Source organism: Lates calcarifer, unplaced genomic scaffold, assembly GCF_001640805.2.
Source record: "Lates calcarifer isolate ASB-BC8 unplaced genomic scaffold, TLL_Latcal_v3 _unitig_4112_quiver_405, whole genome shotgun sequence".
Lineage (NCBI taxonomy): Eukaryota > Metazoa > Chordata > Actinopteri > Centropomidae > Lates > Lates calcarifer.
The window spans coordinates 173,633-196,749 of NW_026116709.1; the positions used below are offsets into that span (position 1 = coordinate 173,633).

At 39.7% G+C, this 23,117-nt stretch overlaps 2 protein-coding genes across 3 annotated transcripts; both read right to left on the reverse strand.

Moving 5' to 3' along the window:
• Window positions 1-2,553: 2,553 nt before the first annotated feature.
• agr2 (anterior gradient 2) lies at window positions 2,554-6,710 on the reverse strand. Of its 2 annotated transcripts, none has more exons than XM_018695462.2 (8): window positions 6,554-6,710; window positions 5,833-5,954; window positions 5,647-5,710; window positions 5,493-5,545; window positions 4,390-4,466; window positions 3,970-4,033; window positions 2,917-3,000; window positions 2,554-2,825 (listed from the first exon to the last, which is right to left on the reverse strand). In XM_018695462.2, the coding sequence occupies exons 2-8, from the start codon at window positions 5,939-5,941 to the stop codon at window positions 2,776-2,778; spliced, it is 501 nt and encodes a 166-aa protein (XP_018550978.1). In that variant the 5' UTR covers window positions 5,942-5,954; window positions 6,554-6,710; the 3' UTR covers window positions 2,554-2,775. The 2 variants fall into 2 exon arrangements, with proteins under 2 accessions (XP_018550978.1, XP_018550979.1); XM_018695463.2 differs by having other exon boundaries at window positions 6,543-6,644.
• Window positions 6,711-12,015: 5,305 nt separating this feature from the next.
• Window positions 12,016-22,727, reverse strand: ppp1r10 (protein phosphatase 1, regulatory subunit 10). The gene is given in 20 exon segments (XM_018695470.2): window positions 12,016-13,409; window positions 13,791-14,165; window positions 14,346-14,469; window positions 14,687-14,827; window positions 14,829-14,906; window positions 15,035-15,110; window positions 15,335-15,581; window positions 15,703-15,846; window positions 15,985-16,144; window positions 16,461-16,588; window positions 16,691-16,794; window positions 16,934-17,039; window positions 17,134-17,262; window positions 17,351-17,440; window positions 17,527-17,578; window positions 17,662-17,797; window positions 18,502-18,588; window positions 18,694-18,802; window positions 20,887-20,955; window positions 22,254-22,727. Coding segments are annotated over 18 exon segments (2,445 nt in total). The 5' UTR covers window positions 18,801-18,802; window positions 20,887-20,955; window positions 22,254-22,727; the 3' UTR covers window positions 12,016-13,248.
• Between the last annotated feature and the right edge of the window lie 390 nt (window positions 22,728-23,117).

Sequence of the window (23,117 nt, forward strand, 5' to 3'; positions counted from 1 at the left end):
AAGTGCAATCCCTGCAGCAAACAGACATTAACACAAACTTTTCCTCAGATGTTAATGTACAGTTACTTTTTATTTTATAAACTTAAGAGACAATAATTAAAAAAGAGAGAAAACCTAGCTTCACTAACTTGTCCGGTCTTAACTGATTCATTAGGATTTGTCAGGCAGGTGACCTTGCCAGTTGAATGAATGAGAAATAATAAATGAGAACATATAGGGACAACAGGACCAGGCTGAACAGAAATGGACTTTAACTATTGACTCTTAAAAACTCCAGAAACTTTCCTAGAACTATCCTACAAAAATAAATAAATAATACAATAGATACCAAAAAAATTAATGAAAACTCTCCCTTTGGCTAAGATACAGACTGGGCAAATTCTGGCTAGAAGGTCCAACCCACTTCTAAAACCTGTCAATTAGGATGTCATGATCCACTGTATTAAAGGCTGTACTCAGATCATACTAAAGTCAGAGGTGGAAGAAGCAAAAATATGAATGTCTCTCTTCATTAAGTAAAAGTACTGAAATACATGTACCCAGTCATATTACTCCAGTGGCTAAAGCAGAAATGTCATTATTGTCCCTACATTTATTTGCAGATCATTAGTTTGAGAAGGGCCGTCTCAGTACTGTGGATAAAATAGAAACTTAATGTGAATGTATGAGGAAGTCATGTGGTCAACCATTGATGCTTAGTAGAAACTAAAAAAAATCTCTATTAGCAAATTTCAACATGAACTGAACTGCACTCAATCACCATTGTCACTGGTGGCTGTGAGCCCTGCTGTCAGCTCAGCTGTGGTTACATTACTTCCTCATTAAAAGCTGATTAAAACACTGCAAAGCTGCAGAAACAATCGTCCTGTGATAGCTCTGTTGTAAACAAGTGGCTGCAGAGATATTATCCTAATGTGCAGTTACTGTACAGGCTACTGAGCTGAACTTGACAGGCAGAAATACACTGACGGTACTTATGAACTAAGGACAGTCAGACTCAAAGCTAAATGTTGGGCTGTGGAAACGATGATGAGTTCACTTACAGTTGTAAGCAATGAAGTGCCTTTGAACTTATGGAAAAGATAGTTAATGAATCGCACAGTCACTGACTACACATCCTTGAATGGAGGTGAAAAACTGATTCAGATCAGCAAAGTGGTTCATGGTTCATCTAAAAGCTGATTTGACTTTGGTATCACTTCCTCACACCTCTGTTTTAATCAAATCAGGTCAGGCTGAATGAATTCATGTTTGTTTTTTGTTTGTTTGTTTGTTTGTTTATTTTTTAGATCTCTGCACTGTCATTTGATTCTTACAGGGAACAAGAGCGTCGTTGAAGTCCTAACCAACCAACTTGTGCCACACTCTCCCGACTCTGTGGAGCTCATTCCACAGGACAATAGACTCAGTTGAGAATCAGTAACCCAGCAACAGGAAAATGCTTTCAGCACTGGAAGTGTAAACCCGCCCTTCCAGGATATTAAACACACACACACACACACACACACACACTGCTGTTTACACTGCCTCTAAAGTTATGTTGGTCCATATAAACATATAAAATGAGAATCATTAGCTGTGAATTGCTGTCAATAAAACTTCTGACAATTATTTACTAAACTAATCGTGTCAGAGAAAGAAGAAATTTGTTAGCTATTTGGCATGCTTTCCAGAATGCACTGCATTTGAGCAAACTGTGCTAAGGAAGTTTTGTACCCTCAGTGGAGTCTGTCAGGCTGCCTCCTTCAGTTTTTTATTTGCACACTCCTTCTGCGGTAAGTGGTGAAGAACACTGCACCACGAAAAGGAAAAATCACACTTTGCTTATGTAAATGAAATTGTCAGAAAACATTGAAATGCCTTTACAACTGCACTTATAAATGTATTCATAGTGAAGCAACTCTAATCATTATTAACATTGGGTCACACAATTAATTTATCTAACATATGATAACAGGGCTGTTTGTGGTGATGAACTGACAGAGAATTATCATCTGTCTCTGCAGCTCTGCAGAGCTCTGTATTGTCTTTCAGCTCATTATTTTCAGCTGAAAAAGCTCTGATGAAGCCACAGTACACTACTTGTATACTGCACATTGACAAAGAAAGTGTAACTTTTAGCAGCTAAAGAGGCCGATATTTCTCTCACACATACACACATATTGTGACCACCATGTCTGAGAAATTCCCTCTGAATGACTCATGGGCGGAGTATATGCACTATATAAATTGGTATAAATAAAAATATAAATTGGTAGCAGCCAGTCTTTTCTCTCTCTTGCCTCTGACTTCCACCCTGTTTGGTTTTGGTTGCACTCTGTTAGTCTTAATGTTAGTTTCCTTTTCAATTATGTGAAATAAGCTTGTTTTTTAGTTACTTATGTGTGGTAGGGTTCCTTTTAAGAGGCTGAAACCTTGAGCAGAGGTGGGCAGGGTGGGCGACCATCTGCCTCGATGGGTTAAGGTCACCGTTTGTTCATCATTTTTGTCTCTATACTCTGTTTGAGTATTTCCCTGTAATCTGTTGGCAGATAAAAAGGCAAAATATCCATCTTGAATGTATGAACAGTTCCATATTTATTCAAAAGACACTCTGGATGTACAGCAATAATAACAAAGGTAAGAATCAGGAACAGATTTCAAGGAGGAAACATTTCAAATGAAGGTGAAGAGAAACTTTCCAGTGCTTAGTTTTGTTTGTGTAAACTGCAATGACAGCATGTTATTAGCATATGTGGTAATAAACTCTGGATCAGTGTGACAAGTTGAGTATGCTCACAGCTCGGACTTCAGGAGCTTCTTGGCCTTCTGCATGTTGCTTATCACTGAGGGAGAGGCAGGAAAAATTAAATCAGTGTTACACGGACACAAACAGTGGATAGATTAGTGTAAACCTCACTGTGCTGCGGCACTTACAGAGTTTGAGGTCACTTGGTTCGTAGGCATACATGCGGTTGGCATAGCGACCGGTGATGTCAGCTCTCACTGTCATTGTGGGGTCTGTGGAGACATTAGAGGTACTAGGTGAGGAAAAGATTTAATTAAAAGTTATCATGGAGCAGACAGAGCTGTGTGCATCTACTATTACTGCAGATTGTTGAATTGAAATTGTGAATGTCTTGGCACCAATATGACAACAATTTAACTTCCTTATTTATGGTGTACATTTGGAAAGTAAAGTTTTGCTGTTACAGCCTCTCTTGGTCAGAGGACTTTTATTCATAATGTAGTATTTTTATATTACAGTGTGGATATTTCTATTACAACCAGTATCATAGCTTTATTAAATTACTGAATGCAACACACCATTAGCATACCATAAAACACTTTACTAATGCCCAGGAGGAAAGATAAATAGTAGTAGTAGTGTTGTTGACACAGTATATACTCTGGCATTGGCATGAAGGAAAACACATTACTAAATTGTCATAAGAAAGGTCAACAGTCAAAATATCACTCACTTAAACATTTTGCACTATGTGAAAACTGAAACTTGACATCAGTGTACTATAAAACCCAATAATGTTGTAGGCCATTTTTAACAGGAAACAAAGTGTTATCCATCCACCCATTCAGAAGGTATTACTGCTCATCCCTGAGTCAGTCTCAGCTGACAGGCAGGGAACACCCTGGACAGATCGCCAGTCTATCACAGAACTGACATAGAGACGAACAACCATTCACACTTAAATGCTAAAATGGGTAAAATAGAGTCACCAGTTAACCTGCATGTCTTTGGACTGTAGAAACCTACAGTTACCCAAACCTAGTTACCCAGAGGAAAACCACACAGGCACAAGGAGAACATGTAAACAGGCAAACAGGTCTGAATCCAAAACCTTCTCGCTGAGATGTGACAGTGCTTTACATTAGGTAAGTAACTTAATCTATGACAGGGACATGTTGACAGGCCTGCAGGAAAAGTTGTGCCTTAACAGTTGTTCATGCTGTAATGTCTATGGCTCTTACCGACAAAGATGATTCTGGGAACATACTGTCCATCAGGAGATAGATGTTTGTCTGTAGTTTCATACTGTAGGTGAGAAAAAAATAATACTTTATCATCACATATATCAAAGTCTGAACCATAACATCTCAAAGTTATGGTGATTTTAAAAGTCCTGTAAAAGCCCACTGTGTGATGATAGTTATAAATACTGTGTAAATATTTAATATTTACCTGTGTAAATATTTAATATTTACAAACCAAGTTCATAGGGGCTTTAATGCTGAACTGTGAAATTGATTACTTAAGGTTTTTGAAAGGTATTATAGTTTTGAAAACAGCACAAAAGTATTTACAGATCCAGTGTTATGCACCTTTAAAACAGGTTTTAAACAGAAGGAGTGTGCAAATAACTAGGTTTAACTAGGTAGTCTGTAACTTACCACCAGATTGAGGATGATGAAGTCCTCATCAAGAGTTTTCTGGAGCTCATTGTCGTCAGAGAAAACCTTCCTTAGTGCTGCAGGAGCAATAGTTTTTTACATGTTTTATTCTACAACTCAGTGTTTATAAACACAAACAACTGGTGCAGAACTGATACTGTCTTAGTTAACCTATTAGCTAGGGTATCGGATTTGTTTGGTCTGATGTAAAAGTTGCTATATGTACATTTAGTTGTCACAGTAGCAGTGGACCTAATCTTTTTACCTTTGAGCATGGCTTTAACACCTCTGTCATTGCATGTTGCCATTTGGAGGTTTGCAGTTGCAATGTATTTTTCAGAAAGGCCTGGTCTATTTTTGTGTCTACTTTGATTAGACCTTTGAAAGTTTTGAAAATCTTGTCAGTAAATGTGCTGTACCAATCCTGAGTCTGTTCAGGTACCTTCAGTTGTGTAACTTTACTTAATTTCCCTGAGGGAGTCATCCCAAAGGGATCAATAAAGTCTGTCTAAGTCTAAGTCTAAGAAAACTCTATTAGAGAACATAATTTTTCCCCCAGAATCACAACATAATATCTCATCAATTAATAATCATGTTCTCTCTTCCCAACTATTTTCTCTTCTCTGGCTAAAGAACATATTGGAAAGGAGCTGAGGCCGATGCCACATGCACATATGCTACTATAAGCCTTATTCAGTTTAAAGTGGTTCTTCCATTATCTGTACTGTTTGTCATTTGAGTGTTGAAGGGGGCTGGAACCAATCAAAGTGGTTCACAGTTTTCACTATACCAGGACCAGGCTGAGGGAAGTATTTCCTGGTGATTCCTTTATGAGGTACTCTCTCTCCCTGACTACAGTTTAACATATCTGAAAACCAGCAGACCTGTTATTTGCAGTTAGTGTCTGTACTGTCCATACCATGCCTTCAAGAAAAACCAGGATACCAGGATGTGTGAGGTGACGTCACAAATGAACAAACACACAAGTCCTTGTTCTTAAAACAGGTTTGGCTTTTCATTCAACAGAAAATAGTTTCTCTGTATGAGTAACTTAATAACTCTTATGATAGCAGCTCAGTTTTTTTTCCAGGAGTTAGACTCACCCTGGCTGTGTGGACAGTCCTCAAGGTGAAAGAGAACCATCAGAGGCTTGTTCCTAAAACACAAATCAGCTCCACTTACATTTAATCATCAACTTCAATGAACATCAGTGTAAGAGTTAAACCAACATTTTGATGCGGTAGAACTATTTCTTACCTTGACCTGGCCCAGTACAGAGCCTCCTCATAAGTCTGAGCCCAGATCAGTTGATCACCCCATCCTTGACAGACATGGACACCATTACAGACAGTCAATGACAGATTCTGCTTTATCTCAGTATTTATCACAATGTCATTTGGTCTCAATCATTCAGCCTTAGAGGGGCAGATGATTCTCACAGACCTCTGGACAGAGTCTGAGGGATCCTCCTGCCGGTCTTTGGAATGTATTTCCCAAAGGTGGAGGACACAGTCACCAGGACCAAGAGTACTGACAACGCTGCTTTGATCATCTTTATGAGCTGACTGGAACATGAAGAACAGAAAGGTATGACATGTAGTACAGGTCCCTATCTGGAATGTAACCACACATGTAGTTATGTGGTATGCACCTTAACCATTTCTTGTTGTTTAAGGGTATTACTAAAATGGCAGGACAGTTGGAGTTAGAATCTCACTTCACTTTTTACATACATACAGCAGTGATCATTTCAAAAATCAGATGTATCAAAAATCATGAAATTAACATTAAGGTGTTTAATGTAACAGAGATCATCTGTAATTAAGATTAACTTCAATCAAATAGTGTAATGTAGCCTGAGATATCTTGAAAAAGTTCAATAAATCTGATTACAAATGACACCACCAGACTTTGACTAAACTGTTCAGATACTTCCACACAGCATCAGAAGTTGTTAAGACATGTAAACCTTTTCTTTTGTCCTTTTGTCTTTTGAGCTTTACATCTACCTTGCTGAACTTGCTGAACTTTTCTAAGCGAGTGAGTAGTTTAACATTCTTCCAGACCTCACTGATTTACCTGACTGCAGTGTAGAGGAATTTCGGAATGAAGTGAAAATGAAAAAAAAAATTCCCTGTCTTAAAGATACGAACCTGTATCTTACCTATGCCGGTCAGGTGAGAATGTAGATGAACCGCACTTCCACTATCTGCTGTATCTCCACTCTCACCTGTCCTGTATTTAAGCACCTGTTCTCTTGTGGGCCCGCCCTCTTCCCCATCCTCCCTCCTTTGTGCGTGAATGCCTGTGACTCAAACTTCCTAAACGATTTTGTTTGCAAACCAAACTCCGTTGGGGGAATGGGTAATTTAAGGTTTCCTTGAGTGTTGCCAAATATATCCTGGTGTAAGATCATGAGTGTAAATATTTCACGTCATGATTATTGATTATTCTGATTATTATTTTTCTGAAATGTTGCTTAAGAGTTATCTCTATGCTGAATGTATCGGAAGACTGCAGTGTGTTGTAACCTGTAGTCTATTCATGCCAATAAGCAGAACACTCCACACCTGAGAGAAGAGACATGGCTTCACGTCCATTTTTTTGCATTTCCGTCACTGGCTTTGAATTCTGATATATTATTAATTTCGCGCAGTGTGAACTCGGCGATAGATAAAACTGGATCGTTTTTAATTCTCTTACTCTGTGTCTGTGATGTTTGGCTCGGATCCAAGGACAAGTCAGCACGTAGAGTAAGAGAGAAACGCGATCAGAGGCTGGATGATGATTAGTCTTTATGTGATTGGCTCAAGACACACAAGTGCAACCGGAAGCGCCTTTCCTACAAAGTCAACATATGAATTCAATCATGAAGATGAAGACTGATGTTTGAGATCCAGGTTCCATACCCACAGCCCTATCATTGATATCCTTATAGGATTTATGATAGAAACTGGTAACATCCTGTAGGGATCAGTCTTACTGGGTAAAACACATCACACTAGCAAGAATAAAGATTGAAGCATTTGAAGTTGGCTAGAATTTGTGTACCTTAATGAACATGAACGAATTCAAATACGAGTCCTGTGTATTCTGTCTGAGCTTTATCTTGAGGCATCTCAACAGTCTCCTGTATCCTGCAGCAGGGAGCTCAGTGTGACCTGGCTGTTATCAATGGCAGCTTTGTTCAGTCTCAGTCTGGTCTGGGCCTCCTGACAACCAATCTGCCTCTCAGTGACACAACTAGTCCTTTTACTGCAGCGATCCCTGCACCCTGAAGCAGCGGCTTTACAACCGACCACAGCCTCAGCTACATACACATACACAGCCTTTAGGCTACAACTGCCTTCTAGACTACAGACTAGACTACAGGTGTAGTCTTTGCATTTAATTATAATATTCTAGAAACTTTACTTTGTTGTAAAATTGTTTCTGTTGTAACATTGTTAATAAAGTTACAGTTCTTTCAAAAGAAAAGACTAAGAAGCAAGAAATGGAATCATTAAGGTACAAGTAAATATATATATATATATATATATATATATATATACTCTTCCAGAGGGAGATTTGCTCTGTCTTTTTAACCCTTTAATCCATCAGGGAGATCCAATTTGACCTCTGTCACTCTGGGAAACACTGAAGAGGAAGGAAAGAAAGAAAGAAAGAAAGAAAGAAAGAAAGAAAGAAAGAAAGAAAGAAAAAACATTTGTGACTGTGACTGCAAACATGATGGTTTATTAATGACTATGGACCTGATGGCTTATTTTAGAAAGTCAACCACTGTTTCCAAACTTAAGAATGAACACACTCCATCATCTGCTGATCTCCATCAAAAGGCTACTAAATGGACCTTGAGGTGAAATTGTCCTGTCAACAATTTATAAGATCTCTATAAATTGTACAGGCACAATATCACTGATTGCAAAAAGTTTATACAAACACAGACCACACACAGCACCCAGTGAAATGCAATCTAACCAGAGGTGCAAAAACATACTCCATCACAAACATAATGCATAAATACATATAGAGTCATTTTGATTTATTAATATTGTGGGTTTGGATGGATGTGTACAATAGAATATATGTAGGGGGTGATATACAGATGAATAAGGAAATACATGGGGATAAATACAGATTAGTGATGGTACAGTTATGTTTCCATATGATGAAAAATGACATAACATGAAAAAACAAGGAAAGAGAGAGAAAGAAGACAATATTTGCAAATGTCAAAGCAGACCTATGATGGTTATTCATTACTTATTATTAATTAATAACTTTCACCACAGTGAAACAGTGCAGTGACTTCCTGTCAGAGTTTCACCATGCCAAGCTGCTGCTGTGCATGGGTGAGTACACTCAGTGCTACACCAGTAATCTGTGGGGACAGATGAGCTGACTTCGGTTTCCACAGGACAGACCCAAAGACGTCAAACTAGGAATGTGTTCTACCTCTGACCTGCTGATGTGGATGGAGGTGTTTTCACAGCCTCTATATTTCTCCCTGGTCCTTGGCCCTCTTGGCATTGGGGGCCAAGTTGTTGTTTTCATACTGCTCAGCCTGGTGCTGGACCCCCTCCCTGTAGACTGATTTGTTCGCTGTGATGTTGTCTGTGAACTTGATGATAGTGTTATAGCCATTGAAGCTTATGAACAGTATGGAGGGATGACAGTAGTGAGTGCAGAGCTGAAATCAATGAACAGCAATCACACAAAGTTGTTGCCTTTGTCCAGGTGGGTTGAGGCAGTCATGTACAGTATTGACAGCATCCTCTGTAGACCTGTTGGTGATGTATGAAAACTAGTTTGTTAGTTTGTAATGTGGAAGGTTAAGCATGTCATGAGGTCAGAGCAGTTCATGATGATGGGGCTAAGTGCAGAGTTCTTTGACGCTACCAAAGGTGCTACTGTAAGACAGGACAATCCTGTCACATACTGTACTTCAATCAGACACTTTTACTTAAACAACTTACAGGAAGCGTAAGTGAGGTAAGTGAACTGTATAGGCTCAGGCTCTACAGGCAGAGTTCAGGCTGTCAGCCAGTCACTCTGACCTCTTGACTTCTTTACAAGCCCCACTAATATGTGAATGAATTTTTCAAAAGGCTCAGTCATTTTCTAAAAACAGCTGGTCTCTGTGATTCAGCTGCAGATTAATCCACATTTGGTGGTCTAGTGAGTATTTGAGGAAGCAGGACTGAGTCACAATAAACTGCAGTGAGTGTGTTAGAGCATTATCTCTATTCATTACATATTACTTTAATAATTTAGGCTTAGTTTTTTTATTTCAGTCTTAAAGTTTCAAAGAAATTTGCCAAGATATACAACTTAAATCCTGATTTTTCAGTCAAATACTACCAATATCCATTGGGAAAAGGTCAAAGGTCATCAAACAGGAGTCAGTGGATAGCAGATCAAGAGCCACAGAACATCTGTCATCAGGGGCCATCTTTGAACAGACATGAGTGTTACCATCTCCCCCATATACAACTACTTTCTTATGACTGGAATTTCATAGACACATGATGAGAAACCAGACCATCTCCATGACAACTCCATCTGCTGGTAAAGACTGTGAGAAATCTAGAAAGAGGACTTTGTGTTAATGCTGTTTTTGTCCAAGCAATGGCTCCACCATTCAATTAAGTGTAAATACTGTTGATGTGTGTGTATATTTGCCCTGTATCTTGCTGTTATAGGTTTTAATTTTATTCCTGTGTTAAGCTGTTTGCTCATATTGTTTTCTGTCTCACTCTTGTTATATTCTTCTGGTGAGGCACTAGACAAGCCAAATGTTTCAAAGTCCTAATAAATACATGATTGTTTTTGAGGCTGTGTGTGTTCTGATGTCGGTTTGTAACCAGGATGTGGGTACTGTTTAGTGCTGAGGTGTCCTTAAGTCCTGCTCTCTCAGTACTGACTTTCACTCCATGTCTCCCTCTCTCCGTCACTGTGTGTTGTCACAGCACTGATGGTCAATATTTGAACTAAAGGGCAGGGTGAAAGGCCGCTCCCATCAACACTTCACATTCACCAGCTGCACTCAGCCCTGCCCTGATAACACGGATCTGACGCTGATTCCCCCCTACACACACACACAGGCACACATAAACTCACACTGCTATTGGGTGGCCACTCAAATAGGATGCAACTACCTGGTTTTAAGTGAAGCACAATGCAGCAGTTCATGAACACCTGAACTCCCCTCAGATAAAGCTGAGAAATACTAACACACATACTGTGTTCACTGCTTCACCTTACATCACTTTCATCATCTAAGGCAAGACACTCCAGACAAAAACATTGTTTTTTCATTCACTAATCAATTTTGAGATTTCCTTCCATAACATCTTCTCTCAGGCTCTTACACATTTAGTGTTTGTTTTACAACACATTGTCAATTTGCACAATACATATCTTCAAAGCCTGTTCTCTTAAAATGTTTTTTTTTTTTCTCACACACTGAGCCAGAAATCGCCACTTCAGTAATAACTCTCGTTTTTACAGAGGGGCATTTTCATATAGCATTCATAGCCTAATTTATGGAACATTTTATTCCTAACAAAATGGCAAAAATGGGTTTTTCATGGCCGTTGACAATATTTTCTGATCGATGGAGTGATTAAAAAAGCTATCCAAAATATGCAATATGCAAATTAGAGCATTTGTAAATTAGATAATGTACAATTTGCATATTTAAATATAACATTTCTGAAAACTTGTGATACAAAAAATTATTGTGTTGTTGTTATTGTAAGTGATTAGCCAGGGAAGTTTTATGGTGGTACAGTTTTGTTAAAATGTTTTACCCTACTTAACTGTAGTGACTACGAGTCAAACTGATCAACAATGAGACTATTGATCAGGGATTTAAATCTGGGGGAACACAGAGATTGCTTTATAATGTATGAAAAAGTGCCAAAAATTATGGTGCAGGGAAAGTACCACATTTAGACAACTACATAAGAGGCCTGGTGGGGTAAAATGCAGCAAATATCTTCATCCAGTATGGACCCAGGAATGTTATGTAAAAAGACCACCAGAATACCCTCCAACACATCACAGTTTGTAAATGGATCAGTGCCGTGGGACCATTGGGTCCCAAATATTGTTATATTACAGGTCAATCGAAACACACTCACAAGCTGACATATAATCAGTCTAAATTAGTAACTTTGATGAAGGGTTGTCAAAGATTTCAGAAAGAGGAAATAAATAATTTAGTAAATGCAAAAAATTATCTGTTAAAGCAATAGACCCTCTTAAGAATGACGTCATGATTATGTCAGAGTGTTAGCTGGAAGCAAAAGGAAAAACTGGAAGCACCTCAGAGTAGTAGGCCTCATAACCAAGTAAAAATGTTATCTTGCTGTGTACATAGACACACACACACACACACACACACAGAGGCAGGAATGAGAGCAGCTAGCTGCCCTGGCATCAACAGGAGAGTCACTGCCATTAGAGTGTTGTATTAAGATAGACTTGAAAAAAATGTAACCTATCCTTAAATGTTTGAATTGCATATTGCATACAGGTGTTTTTATTCTTTGAAGTGTTTCTATTTAATCCAAACTACTTGTTGTTCTGAGCATTACCACTTTACAAGAGAACACAGCAACATTTATGTTTGAGCATTTATTCAATACACTGTGTAGAAAAGATTTCAACTGAAATTATGATCAAAAAAGCATGAAGTGTGGAGAAAACAACAAAAAAACATGACATTTTTACAGTCCCACAAGAGACACGAAAGTTATTGTTTTCACAGAAAACATTCAATTTAGCTGACCTACAGAGCAGTTCATCATTCACCTGACTCTTAACACTGACTAAATAAACCTCTCCTGGGGTCAGGTGGGAGTACAGAAGACACAGGCAGCAGCTCTGGGAATAGGGATAAGCTGCTCCACTGACAGGACCACAGCATGTTTGACACTCATGATTGATGTGCCACACACACATCAGGCTGACTATCTGATTGTCAGCTGCTGAACCAGAACATAGATGCAGGAAGCTTACATATGACAACATACACTGCTGTTGCTTCTACAGTCTCCTCACATTCAATATCAGCTGCTGTAAGAAAAGAAAAAAAAAATGCAAGACCTTCCTCATCAGCTCAGCAAAGTTCATTTCTAAAATTCTTCAGGACTGGGTGAAATAAAGCAGTTTAAATACAACAAAGTTGTTTTTCAGTCCCTGTTTTAATAAATCATAGCTGTGGCTAAATTCTGTTGGCCTTTATCTTTATAAAGTGCTTCCTACATTTGTCACACATTGTAAGAATCATGTAAAAATGGAAAATATTTCAAACCTTTCTGGGCAAACCTGACCAACGAAGTAACAAAACTAAAGGGAATTTGAAAGCAACATCATATGCAGGTACATAGTTACAACAGCCACTATAAGAGGGAAATTCAGTCACGTGGAAAGCTTTCTGCTGAGTAGGAGACTTCCATTTGGTCGACCATGTTAATGGTGTGGAAAAAGACAGAACGGGGGCAGCGAGCTGCGGCAACTCAGACATAGTGGTCATGTGTGGCGGCTTGTTTCAGTCTCACAGTTAAAAATGATCACAATAAAAACACACAGTCCCATTGGTGATCATCTCACAGCCTTAGAGTTCCTCAGTTACTCTCTTCTGTCTTGTTTGTTCTCGGTCTTACATGAGGCATAGCTTACTGCTTCAGGTCAGTCACCTCCAGAATGACTTAACAAGACACTCCAGACAGTAGGACTACTCTTTCTATACTTTAACATCGCCCCCAACACCCTGCAGTGGTTTGATCAGAGAATAGCTCATTCAGAGGCCAGCAGTTCACAAAGTTGTTCCCATGTCAGCAAGAGTGTCACCTAGTGTCCATGCTGTGGGTGCTGGTTGTGTTGGTTGTTAGCTGGGTGGTTGGGTGGCAGTGGTGGTCCATTTACACCTGGGTGGTAGAAAGCACAGTTGCTTTCGTACCTGCAGCTTCCCTTCATCATGAAGTGACGACACACAGGCCTCTTGGACATATCTGACAGGGGAAAACACATGAGCATTAGAATCACACCAGATGTAGACTCAGTATCTAATAGGGACTATCACTGTACATCCATCTCCTGTTAGTTCTCAAACAATGACCCTTCAATTTTGCTTCACTGAAGAGAGAGATGTTTATTTTGACAGTAGCAGTGATGTAATAGATCAAATGAAAATGAATCAATGTACACACACAGCAGTTCAACCCTTACATTAAGGTCCACTTAATCATTTCTTATGGAGCTTTTGAGTGAACTGCAAGGTCCTCATCATCACTGGCCACAACAACTGATAGTGAACTGATACTGTTAAGCTCAGGTATCAGATATGATATGAGAACAGAGGGTAATCCCAAGCCATATGATGCCCCATATACCATTCATGTTGTTGTGTCCTCCTCTGGGCCCTCCTCGTCCTCGGCCTCTGAAGCCTGGCTCTCCTCCTCCTCGGCCCCGGCCTCCTCGGTGGAAGTGGCCTCCTCTGTGGGGACCTCCTCTCATGGAGTCGTCTCCCCAATAGTTGCCATCTCCTCTACCTTGGCCTGGTGGCGGCCCCATCATGCGTGGGCCTCCGCCAGCATTGAAAGGTGGTCCATGGTTGTGAGGGGGTGGAGGGTGGTTAAAGCGTGGACCACCAGGTGGGTTGTTGGGCGGGTAGCCACCATTCATGGGCATCTGCATGTGCACGTTCATACTGTTCATGTTGTTCATATTGTTCATGCCTGGACCATGGCCCAGTAATCCCTGGTTGACTAAATAGAGAGAAAAATTGGTTTGAAACAATGAGTAACACAAGGACCAGAGCAGGTAGACATCACGCTACAACACCAGGAGGAACAGAATAGAATAGATCTTTATTGTCACTGTTCCAAAACAATGAAACACCATAAAAAGAGATGTAGCTCTTCAATGGAATAAGAAGTTGAGGTTACCTGGTGGAGGTCCACCCTGGTTCTGGTTCTGGGTCTGCTGCAGGGATCCCAGTAGCTGTTTAATCTTGTCTGAGAAGTCAGGCTGCTTGATCAAGTCTTCAGTAGACTGGTTACCAGAGGCACCCTGAGGACAGACAGCAGTTATTAGCTACACATCATAATGACAAATTTTTACATCCAACTGTAGAGATATTTTACACAAGACTATGAAACTTCATGAACAACAGAATGTTAATTAGGCATACTCTTAGCATGCACCGGATCACAGCATGTCAAAAAAACTAAACAAATAAAAACAAGCCTCTTCTGCTGACCATCTGACTATACTATCATGTGTTTACCATGATGGATGAGAGCAGCTCCTGTACGTTGACAGAGGGAGCCACAGGGTTGCTAACAGTGTTTGTAGCTTGTGGGCTGCGAGAGCTGTTGCTCAGGTTGACCATGAGGTTGGCCAGCACGGGTGGCAGCTTGGAGCTTTCAGTTCTGGGATATAGCAGAGGCCTGCTGTGATGTGGTGTCCATGGGCTCAATGTAAGCATCATCCAGCATGGAGGAGTCCTGCAGGAGAGAAGATGCCTACAGCTCAGCAAGCAAGATATTATACAGCCCTACAGAGTGTGTTTAATAAGAGAAAGAAAAATGACAAATTGCGTGTTTGTGTGTGTGTGTGTGTTGGGTGTACTAACCTCATCAAGAGGGATGAGACGGGGAGGCATGGGTTCATAAGGCTCTGGGTCCGGTTCATGTGGACTGTCAGGCACACTAGCAATAAAGAGAGGAAGAGAAATCATTAACACACTTTGCAGGCCTCCATTCTAACTTCTAAGTATGAAATTGTAGGAAGATGGATATATTAACAGGATCAAAGATTCAGACTCCTTTTAAACACTGTCTTTCTTTTGTTGGTTTTTGTAACCGATATATTCTTGGATAAAAACTTACGAACTGTACTACAGGATGCACCAGGTTTTTTCCCAATAACCTACCTCTCTTTGCTGAGAAAGATCTCCTGCAGAATGCCCATCTCACGATCCCTCTGGGTGAGTTTCTCTGTGCTGTTGGCCCCGGGGATGACCAGGCTGCCGGCCAGCGTCAAAGGCCTGGGGGGTGTCCATGGAACCCTCTCTTCCATGGTGTCATGGGAGAGCCGACGGGCCATCTCAAATGTCTGCCTGTCCATCATCAGCTCTCGTTTGGCAGCCTCACCAAAGTCTTTGATCTTGTTCACGTTGACTACAGTGTAATAAAATCATTACTTAATATTTTTTTCAGATGGTTTACAGACCCACTGGTGTATTAAGACAATATACACATAACTTCAGATATGTTGGGTATTCAAGACCAAATGCCTTACCTCGCTCTGTCTCATCCAGATCAAAGTAGAAGTAGTGTTTGAGCTGCTCATCCTCAGCCCAGTGAACTGTCTTCTTCTTCTTGCCCTTTTTGGTCAAGCTTTCCTCTTCTCCACGTGGTTCTGCCAGAGCATTAGGTTTCTCACCTACAAAGAGCAAAAGACAATGAGAGAAATATGTTAGGAGATTGTTTTTAGGAGACACTCACTAACAGAAAAAATATAAGGTAGTTCAATGTCAAAGAAGCTCATCAAACTCTAATATCATCAAAGACTAGACCTTACCATTATCAGAGGCCTCAGGATCTTCAGAGGGAACAGGGGTCCCAGGCTGCTCCGGCTCCTGGTTTTCATCAGTTGTAGTGGCAGAGGCAGCAGTCTCTGGAGACGATGGTTTGGCAGAACACGAAGAATACGCTGAGGGTTTGCTGTCAAATGGACTTGCCTGAGAACAAAAAGGAACAAAAGTGAGACAACTGGTTTAACAAATTTTGGACAGCTCCTAATCCTTGGAAAGTCTTGGATAAAGATAGATCAATGGTCTGATTGAGTCAGTTTTTTGTTTATTTACAACAGCTTTTAACGTCAGTAGTAATCAGTGTGCTTGGTTGAAATTTAACACACCAGAATCAATTCATTCTGAGGATTTGGTAAAAACTCTTTGATAATAAATAAATGTTTTTTCTCCAAAATTCTGAGGACTTTCTGGACTGACAGTGACTATAATACATACTGGTACAAAGTCAAAATTAGATCAGTACCTTGTTAGATGTGGGGGAGACAGCCTTGGTATTTGCTGTAGTACTACTGCTGGGTTTCTTCTTCTTGATCTTGATCCCAGGCACTGGGGCAGAGTTCAGAGCATCGAGGAATCCAGTGCACTCCATCGCTGCAGTGAGGACATGAAACAGCAGTGAACACCAAAGCAGCTACATCACTACCTTCTCTTTAAAATACAGTTTCAATGTGATGTACAAATGTTTGAACTTACGCTGTGCTGGAATGATCTTGACTTTGATCTCTTTGGCAGAGTTAGAGGGGGTATTTAGAGGTTTGTATTTTTTCTCCAGAGGTGGAGCATCTGATGGACCAGAGCTGTTGAGGGGAAATGAGCATAAAATGAAACATGTATGTACTTTTATCAGCCACCTGATGGCAGCAATGAGCAAACTGCATGAATACTGCTGTGTTCACAGAGATAGTGAGGCAACGGGTCTGCAAGAGGGTAGAGTACCTAGGCCTCTTGAGGACTGGAGGCTTGATGTTGTACTTGTCACCCAGCTGTGGGGCAGTGGGTGCCTTCTTAGCAGGGGCCGGGTTGGGAGCGTCCATCTCTAATCCTATGCAAAGGAAAAAATACTGGTTATTTCATACATAACTTTTTCAACACTGAGGGCCAACTACTACTATCCCTGCTCATCACATTATGTTTACCTATGGAGCGGATCTTTGTGTGGCTGGGTGCATGAGCTTTAGGTTTCTCCTTCTTTTTCTCCTCATCTCCACTCTTTTCCTTCACATCCCGCACTGGCAACTTGCTCTCCTCTTTCTTCTTTTTCTTATCTGCAAGATAAATACAGAGTGTGTTAGAAAGTGTTGACAGGTGGAGCCATTGTAAAACAGTGGCACATATTTAAAAAGTGAAATGTACCAGCAGGAGAGTTGCCACTGCTTGAAACACTCTGGGAGCGGATTGTAGCCATCCAGCCATCTACAAGCACAGACGCCAACTTCCTTAGGTCTAAAAATAAGAGACAAGGATTTTAGTGTGATAAATACTGCAGTCTAAATTTAAGAGTTTTGATTTTTTGATCGATGCCAACTGACCTTCAGTTTCTGCACTCTTACTCAGCTGCTTCACCAGCTTGGCTGTGTTGTTCTGGAAGAATATACAAGCAGATTTAATTGCTATAGTTGCCTGTATAGTGTCCTATAAGTGTTCCCTAGTGGATGATACAGTACCTGTTTGAGGTGGTCCACTTTCAGGGGCAGCTTCTGCAGTGTGAGCAGGATGAGCTGCAGCAGGGGGGTGTTGTTGGTGGTTTTGGAGTAGGTGAGCCAGGAGTTGAGCAGCCTGTAGCCACCAACTCTGATAAACCTGGATGAAAGAAGGAACAACTGATTTATGATGGAGGTGGTCTGCAATGAAGGACAGTGGTGGTCACTGATTACTCTTATCTGACAAATCAATATAGATAGTAAAACATTGTCATATTTACTCAGATAATAATAACTAGTTATTTTCAGAGTGGCTGTTGTGTTGATTCTCTTGATCAGTGAGGCTGGTGTATTTTGTTTTTGTCAACAAATCTCAAATGACTCCTAAACTAATATATGACTTCAACTTGACTTCAACAGATCATTATACCAATACAGTGAGCTCTACATCATCCTATTGTTTTCATTTACACTGAGAGCAAATAGAGTTTGTGATATTAAAAGAAACTTAAAAACACACTGACACTGGAAACATTCATTTACAAATGTGGTTTGGGTCAGCCCTACTTGGAAAGTTCATTTATGCATTTAATTGTAAATTTATAGTACTTTGCTTTAAACACATTACTCTTCTAGAATTGCATATAAAAGAGAAAACTTTTCTTTTGTAAAAATGTATGTAAAACAAGTTAAATCTTACAAGACAGGCCATAAAAACTCAGAGAAAAAAAGCAGAGATGTTAAGAAAGACTTTCCTGTTGGGGTTTGCAGTTCTTTATGTTTTCATACATACAATCCACCCATTTTTTAATATTAATTCATAATAAGATTTGCAATACACAACAAAGTTGAAGTTAAGCCTACCGGTTAAGAACATCGTGGGATTTCGTCTGTAGAAGGATGTTGAGGTACATACATCTACTGACCATCTTGGTTGAAGCTTTCATCAGGCTGCATTGAAAAAGAGCAAAGGTATTTGTATCATCTGATCTAGGAGTCATAAGTCAACTATAACAACTACTATTACATGTGTCATGACTGTTTTCAGTTCCTCACCTAAACACCTTTGGGACTCCCTCAAGGCTGCGGAGCTCTCCATCCTTCCCCAGCAGAGCCTCCACACCCTTCAAAATCTCTCTGGGGTCCACTGGTCCTCCTGCCATATCTGAAATACACACCTCTAACAATTAATGTGCATGCAGACAAGACACAGGTGTATTACATTTTCTGGAATGTGTGGGCAATATTTATAGATACTTCTGTGCTGTTTACAGAGGACTATTTGCCTGCCAAAGAGAAAAGGGAGCTCCAACAGAATATCACCCAGGCTACCCTTGAGATTTAGAACTCATCAACTCCAACCTGTTTTGCTCCATTAAAGTCACAGTAAGGCTCATCAGCAGGCTCACATCAAACACAAAAATCTAAACAGTATCAGGCCAACAAGGGCACAGCAGAGTCTGATTTACCTCAACACCAGGCACTATACTGATTCCATTCTAAATCAGTTCACTTTCAGTGATCAACCACACCAGCCTGTTTATATTAAGGTCCAAAGGAATGGCACAAAACACCCAAATCAGGAGATTAGCATCATGAGCTGGCCAACCAGGTCTCAGATCACTGAAGGTTTGAGTGGCAGCATATTCATCAAGCTGCCAAACACCCCTACTTACAAAACAATAATCCAGGAGTACACTATGTTGATTTACTATCTAGTAAATTATTTTGATATCACACAAATGGTCACATGGTCACACAAATTACTAAGAGTATAGGCAGCAGTGTTTTCTTCCAGCTACACAGCACTCTGTCGCTCTGGCAAACATCCACAGTGCATGATGGCTTCAGCATGCTGCCTCATAGTTGAGATGTTTGTGGATTGCTTCATGGGGCCAGCTTGACACCAGTTCAACAGGGACATGGGTAGGACACTGTAGTTTAGTCATCAGTGCCAGAGTGTCTCATCTCAGGGACTTTTACTTGAAGGATATATAATCTAATATTAGTTTCATTTCTGTGTGTGAGGCAACACAGTTGATTCCAGTTAAAACTATGATTTAAGAGGCAGCAGCAATGTAGAATGCATTTAGAAAACTGACATACAAAATGTTGCACATTCACTTCAAATTGATTTCTTTTATTTTTTAACTTTATTTAACTATTTCCCCAATCATATCAAAAAAGGGAGAATAATGGAAAAAAGTCTAACTGGGTATTAACCTTTAAATTAATATGTATTCAATATCTATATTTATTTTTTTCACATTATTATTATATCGGTGTGTATCAAATACAAAACAAAGTGAATGGTCAAATTTTTGTCAGAAAAAATGTAGCCAAAAAGAGATTTTTTTTCAAGATGTGTTACTGATAATTTCTAATCAACTTTTTAATGGCACACATCTATCACAACCATTAACACTTGTGCAAAGATGTAACTCAAACAAGGAATGGAAACAATAAAAACCTTGTAAAAACCTATTCTCACTGTTCAATATAGTATCTGTTAAAATGATGAATAGTACAAATGCAAATTATATGCACCAACAAATTAAAATGTGATTGGTAACTGTATGAAGTATGAAATGCTTAAAAACTGTAGAATTAGTTTGTTAAATAATCTCTGTCCTTGCAAATGTGATTATCAGACTGAGGGAATTTCTATATTGGACCTACAGTGGTGACATCACTGTTAACTGTGGCAGTCATAGGGTACAAGTCAGGTCACTTACTGCCACCTACAGGTTAGTTTATGTTTACATACTGGCACTGTACTGGTTCTGTGGTTACACAATACAGAAATACATTAAAATTAATACAATTGTTAGTGCAACATCACATGACAATTGCCTGAACTGTCACATTCTAACTGGAAAACAAACTCATGACTGAAAGGAGCTGGACGTTTCATACTTTTAGTAAGTACCTCAAAGACTTATTATTTTTGAAAGGTCCTATGTGATTCAAATAAAAACAGCCAACACTAAGTCAACTGGCCTTTACAAATGTCTTTACTTTTATGGGTATTTAAAATGATCATGACAAAGGTCTTATAAATAACCTTTAAATTGCTCATTATATAACTGCCTGGTCGAAACCTTATAGCATGCACTCTTTTTCATGTTTATCATTTTTGTACTGAAACAGTTTTTATGCCAATTTGTTAAGTCATGTACATAACCTGCAGTTCTGGTGGAAATCAACCCACTGGAAATGTCATGATGTGAGGAATCAGTTAAGTCTTACCCGCGTAACTGTTGTAGTAGAAGTTTTATATAGTCTCAGACCTCCACAACACTGCAAATAACCCAATTCCTGTAAATATCACAAATGTTACACATATTCACAAATCATTGTTAAACAAGGCCCTGGTTCCTGGTTGAGGGGAAAGAAGATTATTTGTTCAGTTGTACTGTGGTATTATTACATATCACTGGTAGGTCAGGCTAAACCATCTATGTACTTAATGACCAAGCCTCCTACAAAAAGACACAAAAAAGTCATTTTTATAACGGCTGCGCAAAACAGACTTGACGACAAATATGGCAACAAAGTATATTAATCAAGACACAGATCGAAACAAATAACAGTGTAAAACGCCCTTGGTTATATAAGAGCAGTTCACGCAACCTATAAAAAGGCTTGCGCTTAACCTGACATCTGTCATAGTTGAATACAGGCCTGTTCCTGCGGCTACACTGCCCGACAAAGGGGAGGGAGCTGGAGAATAACTGCTATTCAGAGCCCTCCCTCCTTTAACCACTTCGACGACGGCAAACCAACCCCTGCGCCACCAACAATGGCTCTCCTGAAAAAAACAGTGCTGGTTGATAGAAAAACAAGGCGAGCACCAGATATCTAGCGAACCGTATGTGTACACGGTCAAACGATGGAAATCACTCTATACTTGTTCTGCATTTCGGTTTGGTAAAAAAAGAAAAAAAACAAAGTCCCAAATGTTGCTTCGATGAGAACAATGCTAGCCCCCGGAGCTGTCCGAGGACGCAAAGCAAACCACAACTCGTCCACCATATTTGTCAATCCCGACTGTTTGTGCTTCGAAAGACCACTTCGCTTGAGTCATCCTGCAATCTTTATCCACAGATTGCCGAGTACACAGTGCGGGCTTTCGGGAAGTCCCTGTACTATAATTATCAACATTTCAACACACACAATGCTTCGTAAAATATGTCCACAATCCTCAAACTAATGCAATCTTTATGTGTAGATTGCGGTGGGTGTTCGTTCCGTGGAGCAGCCCCTACAAGACAAATTGGCAGGCAAAAAGTCCGACTTAATGATCTGTGTTTTCTACGCCTACGGCAATCTTTATGAATAGATTGCTTATGGTTATTTTTGCGAATTTACTGACTATATTTAGGTTCATTGGTACAATTCGCCCAACCGTCTCACACACAAAGAAACGGAGCTTTGTTCCTCCGTCCACTTTCCTGTGTGAGCTCATACTATTAACATTGTCTACTTTCAAATTGTTTGCCAAGAACCAAGCTAACTCACGGTGCCTGCTAACCAGCTACCGCTAGCTAGCCTATTAACTTCGACTATTTTCATTTGATGAATTTCGATTCAATTTAACTTCAAAATCAACTTACTATTGATACTATAGATCCTCAGCGTCTCGGGTATATTATAGTGTGCTATTCAGGCACTTATATCTCTCATTTCATAAATTTTATGTCGTCAACCTTCATGGTTTTAATATCAACTGAAAGACTTCTTATGGGTGGGGCTGAGGTAGCTAAAGGCTAGCCTTTCCTTCAGGAACAAACTGGAGGCAAAAATAGTAATCAAATGTCCATTACTTGAAGAAAAAAATATGAATTTGAGTAGAGTTGTTCAAAGTCCTCGACGGCTCAGTCTTCGGCAAAGCAAATGCATACCTGTAAAACACACAAAAAACACACCTTTAATTTCAACACTCTGGCAAATTCCGGCGTCCTTCGTCTATATCAAAGCCTTTTGTTGATTTCTGAATACATTCGGTAGGAATTTCACATTAAACACGGACAAAATGTTGAAATAAGTTTCGCTGTCTTCCGCACTCCACTTACCTCTGACCAAATCCAGGAATGAGCTCGAAAGGAGGGACTTCGGTTTTATACTGTGTGACGTTTTTTGCGTCACAGAAAGCGTTTTTTTCTTAGTTATCGATGAAACAAAATGGCGGATAACTGACCTTCCATTCACAGTGAAGGACATAATGGCGTGTATCACACTCTGGAAACTATTATTCTAAAATATTCCATAGATTTTCATTTTAAGTATTTCGTTTTGGTGTTATATGGGGGATAATAAAGAACAACAACGCATCTTGTTGATATACATGGATTGTGGTGGTTCTTTGATATATAAATTTAGTTGTTAATATTTCTTCAAAATGGCGCCTGATTTGTCTGTCAGTGCCATAGAATACATGATTAGGGCCATGATGGTCACATGCACCAGTCAGAAAGAAG